General features: G+C 45.2%; 1 protein-coding gene across 2 annotated transcripts in view; it reads left to right on the top strand.

The window, feature by feature from the left end:
- The first annotated feature begins 6,742 nt into the window (after positions 1–6,742).
- Positions 6,743–25,606, top strand: part of METTL24 (methyltransferase like 24) — a 49,013-nt gene continuing 30,149 nt past the window's right edge. The window contains exon 1 of one of the 2 annotated variants that reach the window (XM_052781258.1): positions 6,743–7,144. In XM_052781258.1, the coding sequence (XP_052637218.1) occupies positions 6,848–7,144 (297 nt within the window). In that variant the 5' untranslated portion in view covers positions 6,743–6,847. The remainder of the gene's footprint in view (positions 7,145–25,606) is intronic. The other variant, XM_052781259.1, reaches the window with a different exon arrangement.

Genomic DNA, 25,606 nt, shown 5'->3' with positions numbered 1-25,606 from the left:
GGAAGAGCACAGAGTTTTATCCTCACCGTCTGGCCCTGGCCAGGCTGCTCAGCTGCAGGGGATCCATGGCATCTTTTCTGCTGAGGGCAAGGCCATTTCTCTCCTCCTCGTTAGGATTTTGTTTAAGACATTTAAAATGCAACCAGTTGGAGGAGAGGATTGGCTGACCACACAGTAATAGTTCAGAAAAGCAACCTTTTTTGTTACAGGTAAAGACAGTGATACTGAATTTAGTGTCCTGCAAAAACCAGACACGTGGGTGAGACCTTTATTAAAGATGGATACATATTATTAAATTGGCCTGCATACCAGTCCAGGACATTTTTGCATGCCTCCTCTCCCATGAAAGCTGCTTTTCACCCATCAGGTCCATCAAAGATGCTGTCAGCCACTCCCAGCTTTTATTTTATCCCATTGCCTTTAATGAGGCATAAACGGTACAGACACATGCCAGTATATCAAACAACATTGCAAGACAGATTGTAGAAAAAGTGCACAGCGCATTAATTATGGGTCTTAATTTGTTTGTGAAACTGCTACCTGGAACATGTTGCTGCTCTTCTTCTCCCTAGCAGCCCCAGTGCTCCGGCTTGCATCTCTTCTCCCCTTTTCCCCAAGCACTTGCAGATGAAACTCTCTCTCAGTGATCAAATTGTGACATCTGCTCAATTACTCCAGTGCTGTTGCCATCCCCTGTATAAATACTTTGGCATTTGTACTGTACTATGTAAACCCATTAAAAACATGTAATAAAAAGGCTTATATAACTTCTTAAAGCCATAATTACTACTCCAGCTGTGGTGTTTTGCAGAATTCTGAGCATTATAGATTAATCCCTTTGCCAAATTTCATTTTTTAATGAAAGACATTTATCCTTAAGCTCAGAAGTGTAAAAATGCCAGTAAAATTGATTGCATCCAAAAAAGGGGAGAAAGCTGAGCCCAGAATAACACCATGGTAATCTTTAAAACATACAGAAAATAGGATTTTGTAATAGAAACTCAGGGTAATTTTTAAGCAAAGCTGGACATCTGTCTGGGATTACAGTATAGATACAGGAGAAATACAGACAACAAACTAATGTTGCAAAAATCTTTGTGCAATAGTACGTGAGCTGCACATGAGTTATCACTGCTTAATTCCTGTAAACTGGAACATCTTTTCTAAAAAATGGTGATATATGTTTTCAAGTTTTATACTAGTATCTGTGCAATAAAATTGCCAGTGCTTACTTTAAAAAGCAGGGAGAATTTTGCTTGTTCAGAATGATTACACAATTTAATAAAAGGCAGACTGTAAAACCACCGTTGCTCCTCTCCAGGAGTGAAACACAGCTTCTCGAGTCACATTTGTAGATACCCCAAAGATTAGGGCTAAATAAATAAAGGTAAGGCCCAGGGATAGCAGAGAACTGCAGAGCATCTTCTACTGAAGGGCCGTCTCATTCCTCTTCTCATTCCTGCAGTGAATGTATGTGCACAGGTACAGGTATCTATGTGTGCAAACGCACAAGAGTGTAACTTAGGGGTAAATCTTGATCTATAATCCCCTCTCCAGGCCATTAATTGTCAACTATCTCTTTCATCAAATTCCGAGTACTCAGCTAGGCTGTGGTGTCTGAATCTCTCTGTAGCTGGAAGGAAAAGAGAGCTTCTGCCCACGCCTCGCGCTGAGCTGCCGAACAGCAAGATCAATCTTGCGTTAAGCTGCCGAAATAGCCCACGAGCTTGAGGAGAGCTAATGGGAGACTGCATGAACATGGGGTTTTTTAGCTGTTATCTTCAAACCTACCAGTGGTGAGCTGAGAAGTGGTTTTAATGATCCACGCAGCTGAGCTTAACCCTGACAGCTGTTCAGACACGTATTTCTCAGCAACGGTAAGTGGGTAATAGACCAATGCGGCCAATTTACTTCTCCATTGCTAACATCTAAAAGATAACAGAAAGAGATTCTTACTCTGAGTTTTCAGTGGGATTTAAGGCACAGGAGGGAGTAAGGGCTGTACCTCTCTTGCAGAGCTGCTGGGCTTCGTGCAGGCCCCCGGGAGGTCACTTGGTGCATCGAGAAACGTTTCCAGGATTTCCAGCTGCAGGTTTAAGGAACAGAAGTGAGACCAGGCTTGCACCGAAGTCATCACTGAGAAGCCACCCAGGGATCATCCCAGGTTCCTCAGAGCTATGGCAGAGCTTTCGCACGTAAATGTGCAAGGCAATAAAACAGGCCTGGACCAAAGCTCTGACCCCTGCAGACTCAGGATCAGAGGCACACACATCTTCTCTGGGGAAGGACACACCGTGCTTCTCTTCATGCAGCCACTTTTAAAATGACCTTGTGAAAGTTTCTACACAAAACCTGTCTGTTTTCATGAGCACGGCAACAACATCACTCCAGTTTTCAAAGCACTAGCCACGAGTGTAAGAGGCAGGAGAGGGAAAAAAGTCTTCCTTCGCTCTGTCCTGTAGATTTTTGGCAAGTGGCTCATACCAAATCCAGTGGGGTTGTTAAGCGGAGTCAAAAAGAGCATTTTTATTCGTTTACTCATTTTATAGGAGGAATGTTCCATTAACAGTCCTTGGAGAATCCAGGGAATTCCCAGTAGTGTTTTTCCTGCCTGGGGTTTAATTTTGCACAGAGATCTGGGCAGGCATTTTGACTAGCCAGAAGATAAACAGAAGCCTTGACAGTGGGTGGAGGCAGAAGATGGATGGCGGTAGGCAAGATGTTTGAACTGAAAATGGCCGTAAGAGAGATCAACATTGAGTAACTGTTGCAAAGGAGAGATTTTGCTACCAACAACATTCCAGGCAAGATGTAATTTATAAGCAGCAAAGGCAGCACCGAAGCAATGAACTTCCATTGATGTTAAACTTTTCCCTTCCAGAGGTTTAGCACTGTGCTCTCCCCATAGACAAATTTGTAAATGCAGGAGGAATTTTACATTTTTAAAGACTTTTCCTGGAGAAATGAAGGGAGCTGTAGAAATCTGTGGCACCTACATAAAAAGTAGATACAGTAGGACCGATGCCTGATTTTGGTTATCAGGGCTTAATGCTCGCTGGTCTCAGTAGAAATTGGATGCTCATATTCAGAGTCACTGTTTTGGTTACTCCTTGCATTACATGGCAGTACTTTGCGCTCTGTTGGATGTAGCATGTTATGTGTTCCTCTAACACTATTCATCTTGCTTTGGGGACAACGAGGAGGGGAGGCCATTTGCTGCCTGACTCAAAGAGTGGGCATGTTTTGCAGAAGCTGTATTTACCAGCAATCACCTCAAAAAGGTCCATCCTCCAGTTGAACTGGAGTTGTATGCATTATGCTGCAATTTTAATTTGCTTTTCTTCTTAACAGGCATTGCTTGCATACGGGTGTCTTTGCAGCTGATTCCTGGGGGAAGAAATTAGTTTATAATTCATTTGTTAAAATGGAGACGTAAGACTGCTTAAGGTACTATCTTAATGTCCATTGATTCTCATGCTAATCCAGATAAGATTTCTCATTGTTCCCAAGATTTCCTGAGGTCCTTCTCTACCACTGTTCCCTTTTTCTCTAACTTTAGAAACCCTCTGTTGTGTTTTAAACAGGCAGACTTAACATTCAAAAGAGATGGGGGGGGAAGCATGAGAAACTTAATCCTTTGTTAAAACACAAAAGCAAAATGAAAACATCGAGTTAAATTTGTGAACTGTTCTTTACCAGGACCACTCCTAGCATGCTCACAGACTGGGGCTGATCAGCTTTCTAAGGAAAGGACTGTCTCGTACAAGGTCAGCATTTACAGTTACAGCTCGGCGATGACAAGAAGAGTAGCTGGATTCAAGTATTTGAGCTTTCTGTTGAAGCTATACAATGAGAGAAGAACAACAAATGAACCTGCGATGCTAAAACCAAGAAAGACTTTGTGGTTTTTATTCTGCTCAGTTAGACCTCTTTTATTTGAATATGCATTGTTCAAGCTTTTAGGAAAGCTTTGATTTCTCAAGGATCAAACTTCAAGAGAGAGTTTTAAAATGTATTTGGGCACTATATAGTTTTTGAGTCTTGACCTTTACACTCCTGCCTTTAAGATTTTCTCCATAACCCTACAAACACAAACTTTTCTTTTAATAGGACCTTCAAAGGCCATTATTTATTGACCAGATGCTGATAGTTTAAAACAACCTTGGTGCTAAGAATTTTGTGATATAACGATTTTGGCTAGCAGTATTGCAAGTCTTGTGTCTTGTCACATCTATCCCTGCATTTACCGTACTCGACGTATGTCTAAACCTCTCTTCCCTGAGCAGCGGCATTGCTTCCATCCTCCAGACAAACAATGCCATTTCACACAGACGAGCAAAGTGATGGCCAGGCGGCCCTGTGCCTGCCCGAGTGACCTTCTGCTGATGAACTCCAGGAGATGCTCACGGATGGAGACAGGTGCCCGTCTCTTAAGCTGATGCCAGTTGTGGTTGTTGCAATCACACTCTCCCTCTGCCCTCACAAATGTGTTCCTCCCTCGCACTAGCACCAGGGCTTCTCTGATCCACTTGTGAGCCACCTAAGGGGGTTGGAAACAGAGGAAAAGCGTGTGGTTGTCAGACAGGTCAGCTGCCAGAGCCAACTCGCTTCCCTGTGGCAAGCACCAGAGCCTGCCCAAGGGAGGGACAGGGACCCCTGAGCAGGGGCAGGGGAAGCGCTCCGATCTGCACTGCATTTCCCCCAAGGCATAAACCACCCAGGGGCTGCCCCGTGTTGGCTGTAGGCTGACCAAAAGACAGGATGGTACTGAAAAGGGTGTCCAGGCCTATTAGGAAACTGCTCCAGGTAGAGTTTTTCTGCAGTTAGCTTTTTTCTGGGTCATTGCCCTGGTTTGACTTAGCTTAGGACAAAGGGGCCCCCCTCCTGCTACAGGGATGGCAGGCAGGACTGCCACCTACCCCCTTCCAAGAGGAGCCTGCATTTAGGGTGGTTTAAAGCAACCATGGAATTGCTTTAACCTAATTTAGAAGAATAGTTTACCTAAAAAAAGAGGATAGCAATGTTTAAATGGCAAGGGAGCATGCACCTGGCCTGCCAGCGCGTCTGTGCTTGGAGCCATGCTTGAAATCCCACTTCTGCAGACAGATCACTACTCCCTCCCTTATCTTTCTGCGTGCCGCTCCTCCATCCCGCTGCCAGCAGGTCTGGTTGCTCGGCTGCTGGCGGGCTCCACTTCTCCCAGTGCTCCTCTCTGACCTGCTCCCCCAGCAGCAGCCAGCTCCAGCTCTGCCCCAGGCTGTGAACAGACAGGAGAGGTCAGAGGAGCGGTTCAGGCTGCTGCCGGGAAGAGGACGGCGGAAAGGAGGGAGAAGGAGCTCAGCGCAGAAAGCCTCTCCCTTGCCAGCAGACAAGGCAGGGGTGCTGGAAGCACAGTGCTGCACGCAGGGGACGAGAGTCACAACCTCTCTCCCCTACTCGGCAAAGAAACGGGGAGTAGCTGTGCGCCCGTGTCCTGCACATCCCGCCTGAGAACATATTGATTACTCACTGAGCTGCATGTGCTGCAAACTGGCTGCCATCGCCCTCCTCCCCGTTCCCGCTGAGCTTGCCTCCTGCCGCCGACACGTCTCTCCAGCTGCGGTTCCTGCTGCTGAAAATCCCACCAACCACCACTACCTGCTCATTGCTCAGAGATGGCTTAGCGCGGCGGCTTAAGACCAAAGCCGGTCTGTGCACTTTGTATTTCTGTGCAGCGTGTCCTCGTTGCGAGAAAAAAGGCCCCGTGTGCTCCCGCAGAGGTGAGCGGGACATCTGTCCTCTGCACTGCCTCTTGGCCCTGCTCGGCTCACCCAGAGCCTTCCTTCACGGGTGAAACCAAGGATGTGTCATGAAAATTTGCAGCAGGCCCGTGCCGGCCGAGGAGAGAGGCTAGGACGCAAAGTATAGACTTAGAAGAGTTATTCATGCGCATGAGGTGTCCCAGCCAAATTGGGGCACCCCAGCTGTGGTTTCACGTGGGGTTCTCATAGCCTTCAAACGTTCAGGTCCGACACGATTTGACTAATCACTAACACCCGCAGTACCGATTACTAATCATAGTAAAACTTTGCAAAACGACTTTATTTTTGCAGCATTCTTGCTGCTTGTCTATTGATCCAGACATCCCCGGAGTCAGCCTTGCTGGAGTTGCTTATGTGTAACACCAGATGATATCGGGAGGGTTTCAAAGAGCTGTCAGAGGGGCTAAGGTGCTGGTGTTATCTTGGCTGTCCAGGGGTATCCTTTATCCTTCACGGGCAGCTCTAACCTTCTGAGAAGCGAAGTCCTTACTTCCAGGGCCGGGCTGTCCTTTCGTTTGTTTTACTTAAGCATGAGCAATACCCAAGTCTCCAGTGAAATTCCACTACCTCATGGCGTTACAGTGGACAATGTGAACTAATATATATTAACAAGTGAATACACTTCCATCCTGTAAAGACGGGTCGATACGATAGTTAGGGAGGGGAGTTCTCCCCACAGCTGTCGCCCGTTAGGCCCGGCCTGCGAGGGCAGCCGGGGTCTGGGCGCCTGACAGGAGTGACACCCACGCGTGGCACACTCCACGGCAAGGGCCGCCGCCGGGCAAGGGGCGAGCGCCAGCCCCGCGCCCCGTGGGACCGGCCGCAGGCGGCCTCCCCGGGCGACCCGCAGCCCCCGCCGGGCCGGGGCCGGGTCCCGGGTCCCGGGTCCCGGGGCCGAGGGCAGGGGCATCGCGGCCCCTCCCCGGCCGGCCCCGCTCGGGGCGGGGTCTCTCCGCTTTCGGCGGCGGCCGCGGGGCCCGGCCCGCCGGCGGCATGAGCCCTGCGGTGGGGCGGGGGGGCGGCAGGCAGGGCGAGCCCCCGCCGCCATGCCCAAGGAGCGGCCGCTCTGGCGGGGCCCGGCCTTCCGCCTCTGCCTGCTCTCGGCCGCGCTCTTCCTCTGCCTCCAGCTGGGCATGAGGCGATCCTGGTGCCCGGAGGAGAAGCCCCGGGCGCCGGCGGCGGCGGCGGCGGGGCGGGCGCTCCCCGCGGCCCTCGGCACGGAGCAGCACCCGGCGGCGGCGGCGGCGGGCAGGCGGCGGGTCACCTACGTGCGGAGCGGCCGGCGGGGGAGCGCCGCGCCCGGCTGCTGCCCGCTGCGGCCCCCGGGCGGCCGCCGCAGGAAGGTAGGGCGGGCCGGGGGCGGTGTGGCTGTGTGTGTGTGTGTGTGTGTGTGTGTGTGAGGGGGGGACGCGCCCGCCGTGTCGCGACAGGCGGAGCTGAGGGTGACCCGGCTCCTGGGGTCCCCGTGCCGCCCCGGTCGGGGCTGGGCTCTGTGGCCGGTGGGGGACGTCCGACCGCAGGAGCCCCGCTTGGCAGATGTGGCTCTTCTCGTTGCTGAGGTGTTGCTGGCACCTGAGAAGGGGTGACCGGAGGGTGGTGAGGTGAGGGGAGGTGAGGTGGTGGCAGCTTCCTAGGAGGGTGCCCGTCTTGCGGTCAAGAGACTTTGTGAGCCATGGTGCTCAGCTGCAGGATATCAGCTGGGGTGCGCCGGTGCGGGGGCTGAACGAGGTCAGACCTCGGTCTGGGAAGTTGAGGCAAGGGAGATTTAGGTTAGATATTAGGAAATTTTTTTTACTGAGAGGGTTGTCAGACATTGGAATAGGCTGCCCAGGGAAGTGGTTGAGTCACCATCCCTGGAGGTATTCAAAAAGTGCATAGACAAGGCACTTCAGGACATGGTTTAGTGGGCATGGTTGATGGTTGGACTCGATCTTGAAGGTCTTTTCTAACCTAAATGATTCTATGATTCTAAAGGTGGCCTCGACCTGGAGTCACCAAGCTCGCTCAGCAGGGCTGAAGCGAGCTCGGGAAAGGTCCCTGGCCCTTGGCATTCTTGGCATCCAAATGCCATTTCGTTCGCTGAAGGCCGGCAAGAAATGTTTCTAAGACATGGGCTGTGTGAGAATTAATGAGTCAGTTAATGAGTTGGTAAATGGACCCGTAATTAGGTTCAGGCGTGGTAATGATTGTAAAGCCTTTTGGAGACGTGAGGACCATCATTAGTATCTGGAGCTCACCAAGAGTGAGGAGTGTCAGTACTGACTTCTCCCACCCCTCCCTGTTAGCGACATGGGTGACCAGCAGCGGGATGCTGCCTTCTTCAACAAGTTCCGTGACATCTTTGGTTTTGGCAGATGCCACTCTCTCCGGCATCACTTGGAAATTCCAATGTTTACTTTGTGGAGTTTTCCTGGCAGTCTTTCAGGGGGAGAAGAGACAGGTTTCGAAGGCTGGAACAGAGCAGCTTGTCACCTATTTTGAGGTCCCGCTGCCAGGGTGCGGTAGTAATGGTCTGTGCGGAGATGTGCAGGTGCTTAAAGAAGCTGGAATGACCGTGAAGAGGAGCAAATGGGATTTTGCTAGAGATGGGACCACCTTCCTGGTCAAAGTGAATAACTATTTCTGATGTTTGCCTTGACAAGAATAAAACCAGTTATCTGTGGAATGGCTAAACCTTCTCCTGTCCTTACACTGAAGCTTTATCTGGGTTTGCTCAGACTCCCTTGATGAAGAGACCTCTTGCTATCATCCAAACCACCATCTGAGCAAATGCCCAGTGATCATGGGGTCTGATACCATGTTGAGGCATCTAGATATTACAGTGTCAGTTTGTAAGTTTTGTTGTCAATGCCATGTTACTTGGTATTTTCCTAAAGCCCAACTTTTAAGTGATTGTAATTATGGAAGAATTTCAGCACTCACGGGGGGTGGGGTGGAAAATTGTAATCATGTGGATTCAGGCAGTTTCTTGAAAACATGTGCTAAGCATGGCATCAAAACACAGGAACCAACAGTAAAGCATATCCTGATTTATCTCATGATTTTTGAGGAAATCCTAGTGGAGCAGTAGCATCAGGAGAGGCAGTTTGTCGTACTGGAGAACTGGCAGCGCCTTGTGGTGGTAGAGAGCTCAAGGCTCTGGAAAGCCAATGGTATGTTTTGGTGCATCTCCAGGTGAAATGTGTGAAACATCACCGCTGTGGTTTGTGGTGTTGGGCACGTTGCTGCTGAGGTCTCATTTGAATGCCGCTAATTAAGTCAAGTGAAAAATATTAGTAAATATAATACAGGGTGGAGTTGCCAGGTTAAGTTTGAGACCATCACGTGTCTTCCACGTTCAGCTATTTGACTTGAGCATGTTGCTTCAGGCTAAGAAAAATCTACTTAAAGTGAAGATAAGGCTTTGGGGATAGTGGGACTGAAATTCTGGGAATTACTGGTTTTGAAATAGAGTTGTTAAATAAAAATGTAGGGGGGAAAAAGTGATGGGAAAATAAAGTAGAAGTGGTCTGAGTACTGCCATTTTTTTTTGTGCAAGTGGTGATCATGCATGATAGCTAAAAACAAAAAAAGGGTGATTTATTTTAATTTTTTCCATCAGGAAACATTGTACTTCAGGCTGCTTTAAGACAAGACGGGGGCTCTTATCAGAAAAAGCTGCTTAAATTGGTGATCTGTGGCTTCTGGAGAAAGGCAGCAGCATGCAACTGCTGCCGGCGCAGTGTGCTGGTGTGTGTAAGTGCTGCCTGGGGGAGAGGGACGGGCTCCCTGCTGTACCGGGTTGGGATTGCCTTTTGCTGTGGGTTTTGTGCGCTTTCATGTCTTCTGTCTGCCTGAAAACCATTGTCAGTCCATTTTTGAAGCCTGCAGAGGCTTTCAGGTAGGTTTTTCCCCCCCCCCCGCTGCTGATTGTGGTGGTGGTATTGGAATATGTTGCGATATGTGAGCCAGCAGGATGGCAGTAATGAAAAATCAGTGGGGCCAAACTTCACTGTGTTTTCCTAGTGCCACTTGGTTATAACTCTGCTCACACTTACATCACCAAATTAATGCAGAAGACTGATGAACAGTGTATTTCCATAGGTCTAGTTGAATATCCTACTTTGTGACCATATAAAAAAATGGCAAAAACATGCAGGAAAATTATTTTATGCCTACTTTGGATCACTATACAGTTTCCTGAAGCAGAGTTGTGTTATTTATTTCCCAAGCACAACTGCAGTCAACCAACCAACAGCACCAGAAGGGGAAAGAAAAGACCCAGACAGGATGGGAAAGACGGAGACTCATCCAAAAATGGCCCTTGCGTCTGCAGCAAACTGCCTGTGCAGTCGTACGCTTTTCCTGACCGCTGGTAAATCTCCGTCAGCGGAGAGAGTGACTGTGTGGCAGAGGGAGGGTTTGGCCACCAAGGTTACAAGTGTCTGTTTGTGCCTTAAGATGCATGCATAAAAATTCCTGACTGAAAGCAGGAGGGAATGAAGTAAATAAAGTAATTTAGCTATGTGACAGCTCTGGGAGTTGCCTGTTCTGGTGCTTTTGGGAGCCATGTTGCTTCCAGCTGTTTGCTCCTGGTGGAGCCTACCAAAGAGCAGATGCTGCTGCTCTTGCTGACAAATAATAAACAAAATTCGGCATTGAGAGTATATGATGGTCATCTGAAGAATGGGAAGAGTCATATGTTGCGCTGCAAATGTAAAGCAAATGGAAGTTTGTAATCCCATTTGTATATTGATGGGAGTCATTAAAACTGTGTTGCTGCTAATAAAATGCCCAGCTATGTTTATAAACTGTGATTCTGCGCTCTGGTTGTGTTAAGCACTGGTCTGGTAACATACGCAGCAGATAAAAACTCCAGCTACATGGAAACACACAAATTCTGCCATGTGTACCTGCTCTTGCAATAGGTATTAGTGAGGTCTGCACCCACATAGTGCTGCAGACACGTGAGGTGAGTTTTAAAATGTTATTGCAGGGTGTGATGGTAAATTAAAAAAAAAAAAAATTGTTGCATGTGGAATTTGAAATAACAGCAAATTCTTATCACAATGATTGCAATGACAAGGTTATGTTGGCTCTCGTGCTCTGAAATGGGGAGGAGCCCTCTCTGGGAGTCTGGTTAAGAAAAGCTGGAGTCCTTTGCCTTCTGGGCAGATTTATTTCTGTGGAGGAGGAGGGGGAAAAAAAAATGTTTTACATGGTTATGCATGAAAGAAAAAAGGCCGATGTTAGTCCGGGCAGGTGTTTTAAGTTCCTGCAGTTCTGCTTGCTGATGCAGCAAGTGCTGTGACTATGTGTCTCCTAAAAACCGAGGTTCAGGGTCTTGCTTTCTGCATGGGTGTAGCTGGGCTGTGCAGTGGGGGACTCCTGGAAGTTAGGCTTGGAGAGATGCTTGAGGCTGCTAGGCTGCAGCCACAGGTGTGTCTTCTGAAAGTGTGCCTGCTAGAAGACAAGCAAAATACTAAATTTAGGTTGAAAATGGTAATATCAACTGGAAATCACTTTGTCTGTTGTTGTGGCTGTCCAAAGGTGGGGAGTGCGGTACACTGCCGAAGTTAACCTGATGTTATTTTGGATGCTCTTTCATCTATATCTAGGGATATAAAAATGTTTGCCTTCAATGATTAAAAGCTAAGAGTTAGATTTTGCTGCTGGGCCCATTTGTATTTTGTCTGGGATTAAAAACGTATTTTGAAACATGAAGTATCATTGCCTAAAACAGAAAAACCTTGTGAGGTTATATTTTTATAGGCATTACTTACACTTGTATACATGTGTATTTGGTTCTTTGTAAGTACAGACTATTTGTCCTTTGCTGTTGCTTGTTGGATTGCAGGTTTTGTTTTTCTTTAAATAGCAACTACTTCGAGAGGTTACTGCTTCTCTGCAGTAATGACTGATAACAGTCTCATCGTCAATGTAATTGAAACCTGCAAATTATTTTGGAGTGATAGCTTTGAAGTTATCCTCATGCAATTTTGCATTACTTTATTGCTAAGGTTTTGCTTAAATTTTATGTTTGATTTTTAATTTAAAAATGACAATGCTACTTAAGTTTATGTCAGCGATATGTAGGGCTTATGCAAAGAGTCCTTTTTAATTCTTCTACAAATCTGGTAAAAAAAAAAAGTATCAGATGTTTTCGTTGCCTATTTGTATATATAGTGTTTTCAAGCTGACTTCACATCTTTAGAAATCTGGTAAACTTTGGGTACTACTTGAATAGGAAGTTACTGTGCCTCTTGATGAGCAGGAGCCAAAATTCTTGGAGAAAACTTGGTTATTCTGAAGTCAAGTGTATCCATCTGTCTTTCCATATCCCATGGTGTAATAGCTGGTCTGTTTTGGATTGGGACTTAACTTTTATAACAGTTTATTCATTATGTATGCCTGGAGCAATGTTTTAACATTACAGCAAAGTTTAACGCGACAGGGCTTTGGAAGCTGTTCAGCGAGTCGCATCAGGCTGTGTTTAAAGGAGCAGATTTGCCCAGGCTGAGCCAAAACAACGGAGCTGCTGGGGCAGCAGCATGGGTCAAAGCAGCCTTTTGGATCTCCTAGTGAATTTAAATCCAGAGCTTATTCCAGTCACCTCACCTGTGTACCAGACCTGACAAGCTTTACAGCGTGCAGCACTGTTCTTTAAATGCTGTGGCAAGGAGTGAATAGCGTCCTAGCTTTGATGAATGTGGGTTGCAGCTGTGGTTCCATTGCAGAGGAGTGCAGTGCTGAAGAGCTGGGTATTGATTATTTTTTTGAGTGTGCCTACTTCTGGGCACCTCCTTTAACAACAGGTAGACAAACTGGAGAGAGTCTCAATGGGAGGAAAAAGGCATTAAGAGGTGCAGGAAGGCAGGCCTGCAGGGAAAGCCTGGCAGAAGTGATACTTGTTTTGAATAGGGAAAAGGAGGTTTTGAGAGAAGTGTGCCAAGACTCTTCAAACTAAAGAAAATAATTTTTTTTGAAGGGCATAATGACCGATTGTTCCCTAGGTCCACTGCAAGTAGGACAAGAAGTAACTGGCTTAATTTTTCAGGAAAGATATTAGGAAAATCTTTTAACTCTGCGGTTGGGTAAGCAGTGGAAAGACTGCCGAGAAAAATGTGAACTTGGGGTATCCACACAGGGAAGGTCTAGGTATCCTTGGTTGTGCTTCAGGGCAGGGAGGTAGAGTCAGTCAACCACCTGAGGTCCTTCTGTCTACATTTACCTGCTCTGCAATTAGAGAAGCAGTCTGGCAGGTACAACGTGATTAGTCAAACTGGAATTTAGCCTGAACAATGATCTAATGTCAGTGTAATAAAAAGAGGTAAGGGGGTCTTTAAAGACTATAAGGGATCCTTGCCCTGGCTTAATACCTCACTAGAGAGACCAAACCCCACCATAATTGTCCTGTGATGACTTAGTGGACCCCAGAGGAAGGAGTGCTACTTGACAACTTTTTTCCCTGCAGCACTTGGAGGTCTCTTACCAAATATAAACCGACCCAAAGTTGCTTAGCTTGTAAGATTAGCACAAGGTAGGAGCTTTATGGCTTCAGGCCATTAGTGCCTGGGGAACAGCTGTGAGAGCCTTGGTTGGTTTTTGTTCAAATATTCAGGGTAATAGCACAGACTGAGAGAGGCTATTGTGTTTGGAAGAAAAGAATAAACTTGTATTGATAGCAGTTTTCAACAGCGGATAACAAAATCTGGGGAGCACCAGCCAGCTCTGCCTGTAAAAGGGGGCAGCTGAGGTACCAGAAGGTACTGAAGCATGGGAATCCTTCTCCAAGTAGCCAAGCAAGGCCAATACTGAGCTTTCACTGTATTTTAACTGCAGATGAAATGTGTTTATGGTAGATTGTAAAGAGGAGATGGTAATGTTTTCTCTGACAATGATGTCACTTGCGAACTTGTGAGGTAAATGATCACTCAGAATAACCTTGATTCTTACACACATTTTATTGCCTAAAATAGGTTATTCCTTCATGAATTTTTGAGAAGCAGCTGGGGAATATTATCCTTCAGAAAGTCATTACAGCTTTATGAGACTTAATTATATCCAATAATATAGATTTCTTTCAAATACCTACTCAAGGCTTTCTTTCGGCACATAGACAGGGGAATAATTTTTTCTAGATAGCTGTGGCACGGAAAAAATGTTTTTCAGCGTATATAAGCTTTCCTGTTTAAGGACATAACTCAGGGACCAAGGCGGTGATTTCTTCTGCAGATGCCTTGCTCCATGATGGCCATTACAGTTGTGCCATCTTTTTCTTGAACCAGGCTAGATGGTCCACGGGCCTTGTACAAAACATGAATCCCTTATGACTGTGGTAGCAGGTGCAGAAAAAACCCATACTGATCCAGTCCCATTTGCTGTCTTCAGCTCAAACTGTTGACTGGGACTGCTGTGCAGGGAAGTGACCCGCACTGCCCTCCTGCCCGCACGGTGATGCTCAGAGCGTGGCTGAGCAGCTCTGGTCGTGGCCTCTGTGTCCCACTAAAGGGCAGCAATTCCGTAAACATGTCCTCTGCTCTCACCTCTTTCTTCCCCCCTCCACAGTTCACTGTGTTTGGGGTACTGGATTGTGTTGTCTGAGGTACTGCTGGTTATCAGACCTTATTAGCAGCAAACAAGCAGGACTCCCTTTCACATGCTGTGTACGTGCTCGGAGGAGGAAGGATGTCTTCTGCATGAAAGCAGCTGTCGAGCAGGAGATGGGAGGAGGTGAGCACTGGTGTGAAAGTCAATTGTACAGCAAGTCACAGTCTTGTAATGGGAAAAGAGCAAGAGTCCCTGAAAGTCAGAAATTTTGACGGCCTTGAAGACAATGAGCGCGACGAGTTAGTACCAAAAATGATCTTTTGTCACGTTTCATGTTTTATATTAGAAATAATAGAAGTGAGGACGGTTTTGAACACACAGCTTTCTTTGCTCAAGTAGTTCTCAAGGTGGCCAAGCTTGCTTCGTTCTTTCCTAAAACTTCCTTCTTTGGAGAGAGAAGAGGCCAGAAAGAGAGATCTGGGACAAGTAAAATTCTCTCAGAAAGCCCTAGGGTTTTTCCTTTACATCTCTGACCTTTAGCTGCCTTCTTATGAGACAAATATTTAACTTTGCTAGTAAGGTTTTCCGTCCCAGTTTGCTCAGTCAATTCACATCAACATTTACGCATCCAGCCAAGCAGTTAACAGAGATGTGTGTCTGCTTCAAGGTTGCATGGTAGGTGCTAGCATGCCAGACATCTCTCTCGTGCCACCTTTACTGAACTGTGGCCATGGTTCAGACTGAGGTGCAGCTGGTCGATCTTTGGTGTGAACTCGGAGCAAAACTCCAGTGGTCCATGACAAGGGATGCAGTACTGAAATCCAGCAGCGAAGAACAAAACCCTCTAACAGCTGCCTTGCAGACTCGTACAGACAATGTGACAAGTGCATCATCTCTCTTACAAAACAGATGTAGAATTTGGAGGTTTAGATAGCGTTAGTGAGGGACCTCCGGTCCTCCCACAAGAAGTTTGGTTTGGTTGTGCTAGACCACACTGTCCTCCTCCTGCAGCCTGGCAGTGACAGCTATCGCTCACGGCACAGCTTAGATAAAAGACTTAACATGTAGGTGAGAGTCTGTGTGAATCACCACTAATCTTTGATGGCATCTGCAGCAGCCCCCTCTTATCACTTGTTCTAATATTAACTTTGAGCTGTGTTTGTCTTGGACGGCCTGCAGTTCAGCGCTCCAGAGCTGTGTAGGGTGGATGTGAGTCATTTAATCAACCCAAGTGTTTTCGTAGCTAGCAGATGCAGACCAAGATACTTTTGTGTATGATGAAACGTTGTCCAGAGCCCTTCCATGCGGTTGAAGTCTAAAATCAAATGGCAGTCAGTTCACTGGAACAAGTAAAAGGGAAAAAAAAGAGATTTGATTTAATTTTTCTTTCAGCTGTGGTATAGCATGTATATCCTGGAATCCATAACATATATTACTCACCTCAATGTTGTTTATGTCAGTGTTTCTGTATACAAAAGTGACGGGGTGACTGACACACTGTCCTATTTTGAGTTAGCAAATCTCTAAGGGTAATGGAAGCCATTTATGTAGGTGGACTGATGCCTTGGGTATCAGATAGATGAAAGCCATGATACTGAGCTCGTTCTTATGGCAACAACTCGGTCACTTTAAGCAGGAGGTGGCGGAAGCGTTCCCAGCTGTTTATGTAGTACTAAGTGGAAGAGTTTGGATCTTCAGTGACACGCATTTTCCCCTGCCTGGTCTTCTGTTTCATCTTCAGTAGTCTTTCTTTTAAATGTGCCATCAGGCTCAGGTGCCATCAAGAAAGGCGCTGGCTGTGAGGTGCTCATGGGCTGCCCTGTCAGGGAATGGGTGGACAGGGTGTGCTGACCCCCTGAAGAGCACAAGTCCTGGGTCTGGCTCTGGGGGAACACCTTGGTGGTTATTTTGCTTTCTTCCTTATTTTTTGCAACATTTGAAAAGTAGCCCTGTAATTTATGTCCTTCCTGACACATGTATAAATACGATAAATAAATCTTCCCTTATGCCTTTGTGTAATGATAAATGTAATAGTTCCAGCAGCTGTTACCACATACACAGAAATCTTACTTCTCACCAAAGTCTTCTCCTTATGCTCTGCAGATGGGAACAAAAGAGCTTTGCAGTGTTCTTCGGAAGTCAGTACCACAGAACTGTTTTGGCTTTGCAAATCCCAAATCTGGGGGATCCTTGTGAGGAATGTCCTTCCTGCTGCCACCTCTCCCTATCATGCAATGGGAGCTTCTCTTGTCTCTGGGAGTGTAGGATCAGGAGGACTTTTCAGTGAGCCATTGGCTTCTGAAGTCTCTTAGGATTTTCAGGTCAAGCCAACTGCTTCAGATTTTACATGGAAAACCTCTGAGTTTACATGCTTGTTGCAGAAAAAGCTAACCAACAGCTCATTTAACAAGTGACCCACTGAAGTTTACTTCAGGTTCTGCTTTCTGATAGATTTCAGGTGCAGCTTCAGGTACATTGCTGTCGGTTTTTCTGGAAGTGACAAAATTCTGGGTCATTTCCAGGACTGACCTTGTGGCTCCTGCAGACTGAAGGAATTGAACCCTCTGCACTTCTTGGTGTGTGGAAGACAAACTTTGTTAGCCTTGAGAGCTTAGCAAGGAAAGGCATGCAAAGAGCCAGTTGGGCAACTTGTCTCCCTTAGGGATATTGCTAAAACAGTGGATGCTTTGTGTTCTTGCTATTGCTTTTGATGAGGTAATAAGTAACTTATGTGTGTGCACGCGCGCGCCAGGGGCTGGACCTGGTTGGGAAAGGCATGCAGTTGAAAATGATGTTAGAACCAGTGAACATTAATATCGTGGAGTTGCCATCGGTGCTTTAACCTCCCCTACTTTGCCCCATCCATCCCCAGCCCTCTTCCTCATTCCTCTCCTAGCAGCTAGCTAAGTCAAATAATTAACTGGGAGCTTCAAAGTCAGTGCCCTTTATTTAACATCGTCTTTCATATTTTACAAAGAGACAGTGTTTGAAATGCTAGGGGGAAGAGATGGTAATGTCTATTGATATGGCATGTAATGTTAAATAATACTTGCCACTTAGAAGCCTAAAAATGGTAAGAATCAGTTTGAAATCCTTCCTGCTCCTTGCAGAGTTGACGGCATTAGTGGAGGATTGAGATTTATCCCAGAGATGAATGCTGCAGGGTAGGAGCTGCTTGAAAAAAACCCCAAAGGAACAATAAAATTTAATACTGATGTCATGTCCCTTTTGGGGCTTTCCTGATAGTTGTTCTGCAGTACCGAAACTTTCAAAGAAGTTAATTTTGTTTCATCCTGAATAGAGCAAAGCAATGGCATCTTGTTGCTTTTCCCTTGCTCTTTTGAGAAAATTAAACAAGAAGCAATTATGTGTCAATTGGCTGCTGCTGAGCTGATGTTTCTTCTTAGTTAGAGGTCTTGATTAACGGTTTGATCTTGCAATTATTATTCATTATGAAATCTGTGGGAATTCTGGGTACATCAGGAGTTCAGGGTCAAACCCTGTAGCTGTTCAGTGCTATATTCTGTATAATGCTCAGAATTAGTAATAAAACATTTGGAAAATGTCCTTAACTAAAGAGGATGGTGCATATTTGCCCCAGCCCATCCTCCATGGGCTTATGATAACGGGGTCTATACTTGTCTTGAATAAAAAATATTTCAAAATTGTGTGCTTTGAATCAAGCTTGGTTTTCTTCTTTATAAATGGGAAAATAAACGTATCATCTTGTACTTAAAGTCCTAACAACTTGTAAGCCAGCTCTTGTTCCCTTTCTAGACATGGGGAGCTAATTGCCCAATGCACTGGTTTATTTTGCTTGGAAGACATTTACATAGCTCTAGACTAAGGGCAGTAATCCATAATCATATTAAAAACAAGAAAGGGACTATGTTTGTAGCCATTTAAAGCTAGTATATGTTTCATTCTGTGGAGCTCCATTACCCTGTTTTATTAACTAACGCTTGTATGAAATAAGGAGTTGAAGAAGAAAAAAGTGAAGTTTGGGTTTTAAGTCTTCCCTGGCTGTCCGGTAAAACGCAGTATGATCAAGTGAACTGAAGCCCCTAGGTACCTATTGTGAATATTTTCTATCTTACCTGAGGTTTTATGCTATGAAATCTAAATACCTGTAGAAGTCACTCAGCCTTTCGATTTACCCATGGATAAGAATTAATGTTTACTTGCTTTATGATATTATAGGTGCCTAGTGACAAATACTGCCCTCTCCTGCTCCCTGGGCACAGAAGGTCCTCCTGGTCCTTGCTCAGGAGGGGCAGATGAAGGGGAAGGGGTTTTCTGATGCTTCAGACCTCCCTTTAGGCTGGAAGGTGTGGTGGACCATTTCTGGTTAGACATTTGCACTCCACTTGCATGTGACAGAAAGCTGCACAAGTGCGAAATAGTCTTAATTGTGTGAAAGTGTTAAGTTTTGCTTTAAAGAGCCTTCTTTTTCCCCAGTTCTTAGCCTCAGGCAGAGCCTGCTTAAGTCAGTGGATAGGCTGCCAGAGGCATCCCTATCTGTAAATCACAGAGTGCTGGAATTTGCACAAAATAAACTCGACTTATCTGGCTAGCTGACTATTTACTGATGAATTCTGTTTGTTGTACGTTGTGGTTTGAATATTGCAATGAAGTCAACCTAGAGGAAAATAACTATTTTTTCCCTGTTGTATGGATTATGACATCTCCTGTATTTTCTCAACCAAAGCACTTCATTTAAAGCAGTTATGAATACAGGTTGAAACCATGGTCTTGCCTCTGCTTAGCTAAAGTCTGAATTTGACCAGTAGTTCCTGTATCTGTTTCTTGCTGTTATCCTTAAGTGTTGGCAAAGGCATGCAGGCACTGGAAATAATTCACCTGATTATTACGCTGCTTAAGCAGTTTCGAGAATTTTCTTCCATAAATTTCAATCTGTTCTGGCTCCTCGTTTGATCTCCATCAGATATAAATTATCACACTGTCAGCCTCTAGATAACACTGGAATGCTGCTGCCCAATTTATTTATTTTATTTTATTACCATAGAAAAGAAATCCCACTTGACTGTTTTTAAAGCTGTTTGTCTGTTAGCAGAGTAAAATCAATCTCTCTTTTAATAAATGTGTATTTCTCCCTGATGTTGCTGGGATTTCCGACAGCAGAGCCGTCAGTCTTTGGTGACCTTTGAAGGTCGGAGGAGGAGTTCCCGGTGCAACGCTGCCCTTTCCTACCTCGGCAGCTCCCAGCTCCTTTGGCTGCAGTGGATTTATTCCTCAGAGGTAGCAAGGGGTGGTAGTTATGCTATGTAAATAATAAATTAGATGCAATGCTTTCCAAATTCATAAGTACCTACAAATTAATATTTTGGCAAGTGTTCTCAAACATGTGCTTCCTGTAAGTCATAAACCTGCACCCAGGGTGATGTATATTAGTTGCTGAAGCCCAGGTCTACCAGTGAATTTACAAGGGGGTGTCCACAACGGCTAATTTAAACCTGGTAAGCTGGTTCCCAATACTCATTTCCTATGGAAGTCAGGGTTTCGATTTGAATTCAGTGGAGCATTAGTCACCTGCATTGCTCTACAGATCTGGTCGTGTCATGTTAGTTTTGGGAGATGTTCTTTATTTTTTCCAAAGCCATTTCTTAATTCTTAAAGTGATATAAATTCTGTCACTTAAAGTCGGTGCCAAGCATCCTTTTTTTCTGCATATGCTTTTCTTATGAGACATTTGTTTGGGGGAAAAGACGCAAAACTAAGAGTTGGAGAGAGCTTGAGCGTGGGCTTTGTGTGTGAAACACTGAACCTCCCATGACATGGAAGTTGTTGGTGTTTTGCATCGAGGTCACTGGTGTGGCTTGCCTGCAGGTTAGGCCAGCAGTTCCCTGCGAGCGCTGTAATTTGTATGCGTGTGGCTCCATTTCATACCATCAGATGGGAAATCAGAAGCAGAAGGAGCAGAAAATAAACATGAACTTTAACAAAAGGAGAGCAAAGGTGAAAGGCTTGATGATTGCTGCCTTTCCAGGGCTTGTTATGTATGCATGTAAAGACTCTTTTGGTTTCTAATGAGAACTGAAGTCAGAAAATTGTTTTCTTCATTTCAGTGTAAAACTTTGCATTCACGACGTATTGCTTTTTCCCTTTTCCCTGCTAAGCGTAAGAGTTTTATCATGCAAACTGCAGCCTTGGGAAGCAAGTGCTGATAAACTGCTCTCAAGCAAAGCCCTGTGGGTGATGCTCAGAGCTGTGTAAGTTGGCTGTTGCAGCAATCGCCTCCTGCTCCCAGGCAGAGAGATGTGTGCTGCGCTGCAGGGGCTCCGAGGAGGTGATGCACAGAGAGCGAGGAGCCAGGGGAGAGTTAAGTGCATCCTAGAAGTTCCCTCTTCAATAAAGTAAAACATACATGTCCAGACATAGAAACACCTCTAGTTACTAAAATTCTTCATACACAAGTCACGTCAAACTCATTTAAATTGAAGACACCCACTTATTAATGCAGAAAAAAACCACTCTTATCACAGGACTGGTTTCCATAGGCAGGGTTTACTCTGGTAAGTAGCCTTGCTGCACGGGAGAGCCTGACTGTATGTGTTCTGTTGCTTGCTCATCTTGGCACAAAGCTTTTGTTCCTCAGCCTGATGTTCCACAATCAAATCTTCAGATAAGATCATGGAGCAGATCCTCCTGGAAGATATACCAAAACATACTGAAGACAGGGAGGTGGTTAGAGACAGCCAATGTGGCTTCACCAAGGGCAAGTCGTGCCTGACTAATCTAGTGGCCTTCTATGATGGAGTGACTGCATCAGTGGATAAGGGAAGAGCTACAGATGTCATCTGCCTGGACTTCTGTAGGGCCTTTGACATGGTCCCCAGCAACATTCTTGCCTCTAAATTGGAGAGATAATGGGTTTGATGGATGGACTGTTAGGTGGATAAGGAATTGGCTGGATGGCCACGTCCAAAGAATTATAGTCAATGCCTCAGCGTCCGAGAGGAAACCAATAATGAGTGGTGTCCCTCAAGGGTCCGTACTGGGACCAATACTGTTTACTTTGAGCAACCTGATCCAGTGGAAGGTATCCCAGCCCATGGCAGAGGGGTTGGACTAGGTGATCTTTAAAAGTCCCTTCCAACCCAAACCATTCTGTGATTCTGTAACACGCCGCAGTTCTATGCCGCTGGAGTTTGTCTGTGGGAGGGACTCCTGATGTGGCCTGCTTGTTCCACTGCACCAACCCAATGCATGCAGAGGATGGAGCAATCCTGTGGTGGCTGGGTATGAAGAAGGCCGTGTGCTTCTGTGCAGCGTTGTCAGAGATGCTTCTGCTTTAGATAAACTTGGAAAAGTAAAAAATGGGGAAATAGAAAGATTTCCTGTATTAATTTTTTTTCAGTTCATTATGGACTTTCTGTAGCACGTAAAGGTTTCACTGTTGGAATGGAAATTCTCAGTTTAGGTGGCTGCAGGACTGGATGTCAGCTGTGTTTCCCTGTGATCCTCCCGATGCCTGATGTCTCAGGGGGAACCCACTGCTTTGCGCTCAGTGCAGGCACACACATACAGAGCAGGAGCGTATGTAGCAATTTCTGCAATATGGTTTCTTAAGCAAAAACCCCATATATTTTAGAAAGCCAAACTGCAAAGGAAAATAGAAAATAATAGTAATATAAAAGGGAAAGAAACAGTTCAGACATGTAGGGATGGGTTATGTATAAAGCCAGCCACATTAGAAATGAATTCACTCGGAGCTTTAAATATGAGTCATAGTCACTTTGTAAACCTGTATTTTAAATTACAGCTTACTGAGCCTGTGTGTCCCCCCGCTACTTCTACATTAATGATGTAGCGTAGCATGTTTTTATGAGTGTACCTCTTGTGCACCCTCTGCATGATGCTGATTACATTTAGCTAAAGGGGACCGTATGAATTGACCTTTCTGTAGGAGGTCTTTGCCAAGGCTGAGGCATGCTTGTTCTTTCCTATTGACACCTCCGCTTTGAGGTGGAGTTTCTTTTACTTTTGCCACGTATTGCTGCTCCAAACATAAAACATTTGGAGTTACGCAACCATGCTGAAGAATAAAGTACAATTAAGCGTTGCTTGAGGCTCGCAACTAAAGAGTAGGCTCAGCCCTCTAAAATACAAGTTTTTCTGCAGCATGGCATGTATGATATTCTGGTCTGGGGTTCCTCTTCTGTGATGTTGAACATCTATGGTGTAAGCGCATCTGAGCCTGTCCTCCAGGCTTCCTTTGGAGGTCATGGAGAAAAATGGATGTTTCCAGTTCATGAGTCATCTTACTTATTTTAGATGTCTTCTCTATAGTGAGATGAATCATTCCCTTAAAGAGCCTGTCTGCCTCGTCTGTCCTGTCAAATAACTTAGCTCCCCAGCCTGCTGTGGGAGCTTGGTCCCTGGTTGTCTGCACTGCAGGAATGTTTCTTCACTCCCAGCTCTCCCTTGGAGTCAACCAGCTAATTGCCTCTGAAACTAAATGTGGGCATTCACGAGGGATCATTCGCCGCTGGAGCCCCTCCGTGTCGTCAGCGAGAGGAGCAACGTGCCGGGTTTGGCCGCCTCTACCCTCAGCAGCCCTCCCACTCATCTCAGCAGGCTTTGTACTTGTTGCATGTCCCTCGTGAGGCAAAGCCAGTACTTGGGTGGGCTGCAACACGCTGCTTTCACTATTTAAGGTACTTTTGAATTGGGGAAAAAAAAACAAGCCCACAAAATAATATGCTTAGGACCACTGGAACTCCAGAGGGAGCCCAAAGAAAATGATGGCCAAGCCCTGTAAATCCTATCTAGGGTCAGTCTACTCTCAGAAAGGCTAGCCTTCAGGAATGCCATCCAATAAATACACATTTGCCTTGTAGATGTCTGAAATTCTGCAATTTTAATCCCACCCATTGCATTTTAAACTGATTAAACCCAAAATTTCACCCATGAGCAAGCTCTGTTCCACTGTACCCTTCCAAAAGGGATGAACATGATGATACACAGAATACAGCCAGAATGGTTGGAGATGAAGATGTGCATGCCACTTGTTTCTATGGCTAGTAAATATTTATGTTTATTGATGGAGTTTATTGCCACAAGTGCTTTTCGCTCACATTTGGTCCTGCCTCAAATGTAAAAAATTATTGTTGCACAGTCTTAATTAGAGGATTTTATATTTTTGCCTTAATTAAGACATCTCTGTATGTATTGACAAGTCTTTTGTTTCTTCATTGAATCAACAGACTGCTTGGCAGGGCAATGGGATTCCCAAATTTTTGTTTATAAACATGGCTAATATGTTTCTGTTTTAATAGGCTGCTAAAAAGGAAGGAGATTTAAAGGAGGGGAAAAACCGGTTACTGAGTTAAAAAAGATGGAAGTATGGAAAATTTACTAATTCCCTTTCAAATGTAAACAGAAGGGCGGGGTGGGGTTGGGCTGTTTGAATGAGTGCACTGAAACTGTACAATTGATCTGGACAGAACTTAATGATTTATACTTCTGTGTTCAAGTTCTGCTAGGAAAGCCAGAAATTTTGCAAACCTGCAATTTTACACCTGCTAGTTTGTGAGCCCTTTGTACATGTTGACTGAAACTTTATATTATGATTTCAGATTTTTAGGACAAATGATACTATATGTCTACTACAGATTATTAAGGGATTATCAGATGACTATCATAGATGGCTGATGAGGGAGAAAAATCTAGAAAGTGGTCTCCAGAGAGAAGTCACTGTGGATTGCTATCAGGTTGGTCTGATGGAAACATCAGTCCTTATCCTTAAGTGTGAAGTACCTGGAAAGAAATCAGACCTTCAAATGCGTCTTAGTTTTCCTAACAAAGCAATGGCATTGCTTTAAGGTTTTCTTTGCTCTGTGGTTATCTCATCTGGTGAAAATTTAGACATCACTCTGGACAGCACTTTCTAGATATCTCTTACACTTGTGTGGTAGCTGAAGTCAGTGTCTGACCAGTGCCAGTCTTCTTGCTGAAGACTGATTTTTCATACAATGCTAATTTCAGGTAAGGTGTCTGTGAGTGAAACAATATAAATACAGGGATACTTCAAGATATTCAGTAGGATATTTTTTAAGTGGCATTGTAACTTTCCAGGTACTTCCATCTCTTTGTATTGTGAAACCAGGATGCACTGGTGTTCAGGAAACACAGTCATGGTGTCTTGTTAGATGCGTCCTTACCATAGGGAGATAGCACACTGATGGCGATAGCCAGAGATGCAGGATGTCTGGAGTGGTTTTCTGGCTCCTCCTGGGTGACCCTGGGGAGGTCTGTCTGAATTTCATATCCAAAGCTGCATAATATGGACTGTAATACCTCCTCTGTTCCTCTTGTGTACTTGCTGTAGAAGCCCTCTGTGAAAGGAGCTGCTTCTCAGCCTGTTTTGTACAGCAGCCACAGGGACCTGCTCTTGGTAATTTACTCTAGGGGTGTCTGTGAGACAAGTGAGAAAATCCAAATCATGATGCCACAGTCAGGTCTGCTTTGAGGAAATAAAATTGTGAAGTCTGGAGGTGAAAAACTCCTCAAAATAAGGAACATGTGTTTACCAGGAATAAACCTGATTTTCACAAAGTAGTTGGTTCTCAGGGACCAGGTGCATTTTATCTGCAGAGTTTGAGAAGGCTTACATGGAAACACTGTGGAACAGGCTGAAAATTACCTGGAAAAAAACTATAAACAAAGGCTACCAACGTACATAGGGAATGGCTCCTTCAGGAGTATATTTTGTGAGTCCTGAACATGCCAATACCACATCACCAGTGTCAGTGAGTTACCAGCTGGGAGGGTGTTCCTGGTCCAAGAGATGTACTGGATTTTCACCCCCATTCATCGTCTGTGAATCTTACTGTAATGCAGCTATTGAAGTGCCCCATAGGGGTGTTTAGAAGGTGTTAGGAGCAGACCTCTCTAATGTATTACTTAGTGAATGGAAAATGGCTGCTGATTAGTAAGGAGCCAGGGACCTGAGAAGCTGTTCAAAAGTATTGCTGTCAAACAGAAGCTCAGCTCTGATCTCTGTCACAAAAGTAGCATTTGTGTAGTGCTCCTAAATTTAAAGAACTATATAAAAGGTTGATCTCTTTCTCCACCCCAACCCCCCCTTTTAAAGTGAAACTGCATTATTGAGTCCCTGGGGTTTTAATCTTCATAGTCATGTGTTTATTGATACATTTTGGAGGCAGTGGAAAGGCAGTTTGTCATCTTTAAGATTTTAAGAACCTGAGAGAAAGCCACAGTGGCTCTTTGATATTGCACTCTGCTGAAAAAGA

Source organism: Harpia harpyja, chromosome 3 (assembly GCF_026419915.1).
Source record: "Harpia harpyja isolate bHarHar1 chromosome 3, bHarHar1 primary haplotype, whole genome shotgun sequence".
NCBI classification, from domain to species: Eukaryota; Metazoa; Chordata; class Aves; order Accipitriformes; family Accipitridae; genus Harpia; species Harpia harpyja.
Note: the sequence above shows the minus strand (reverse complement) of the source record. Positions and strands in the feature narration are given on the sequence as shown.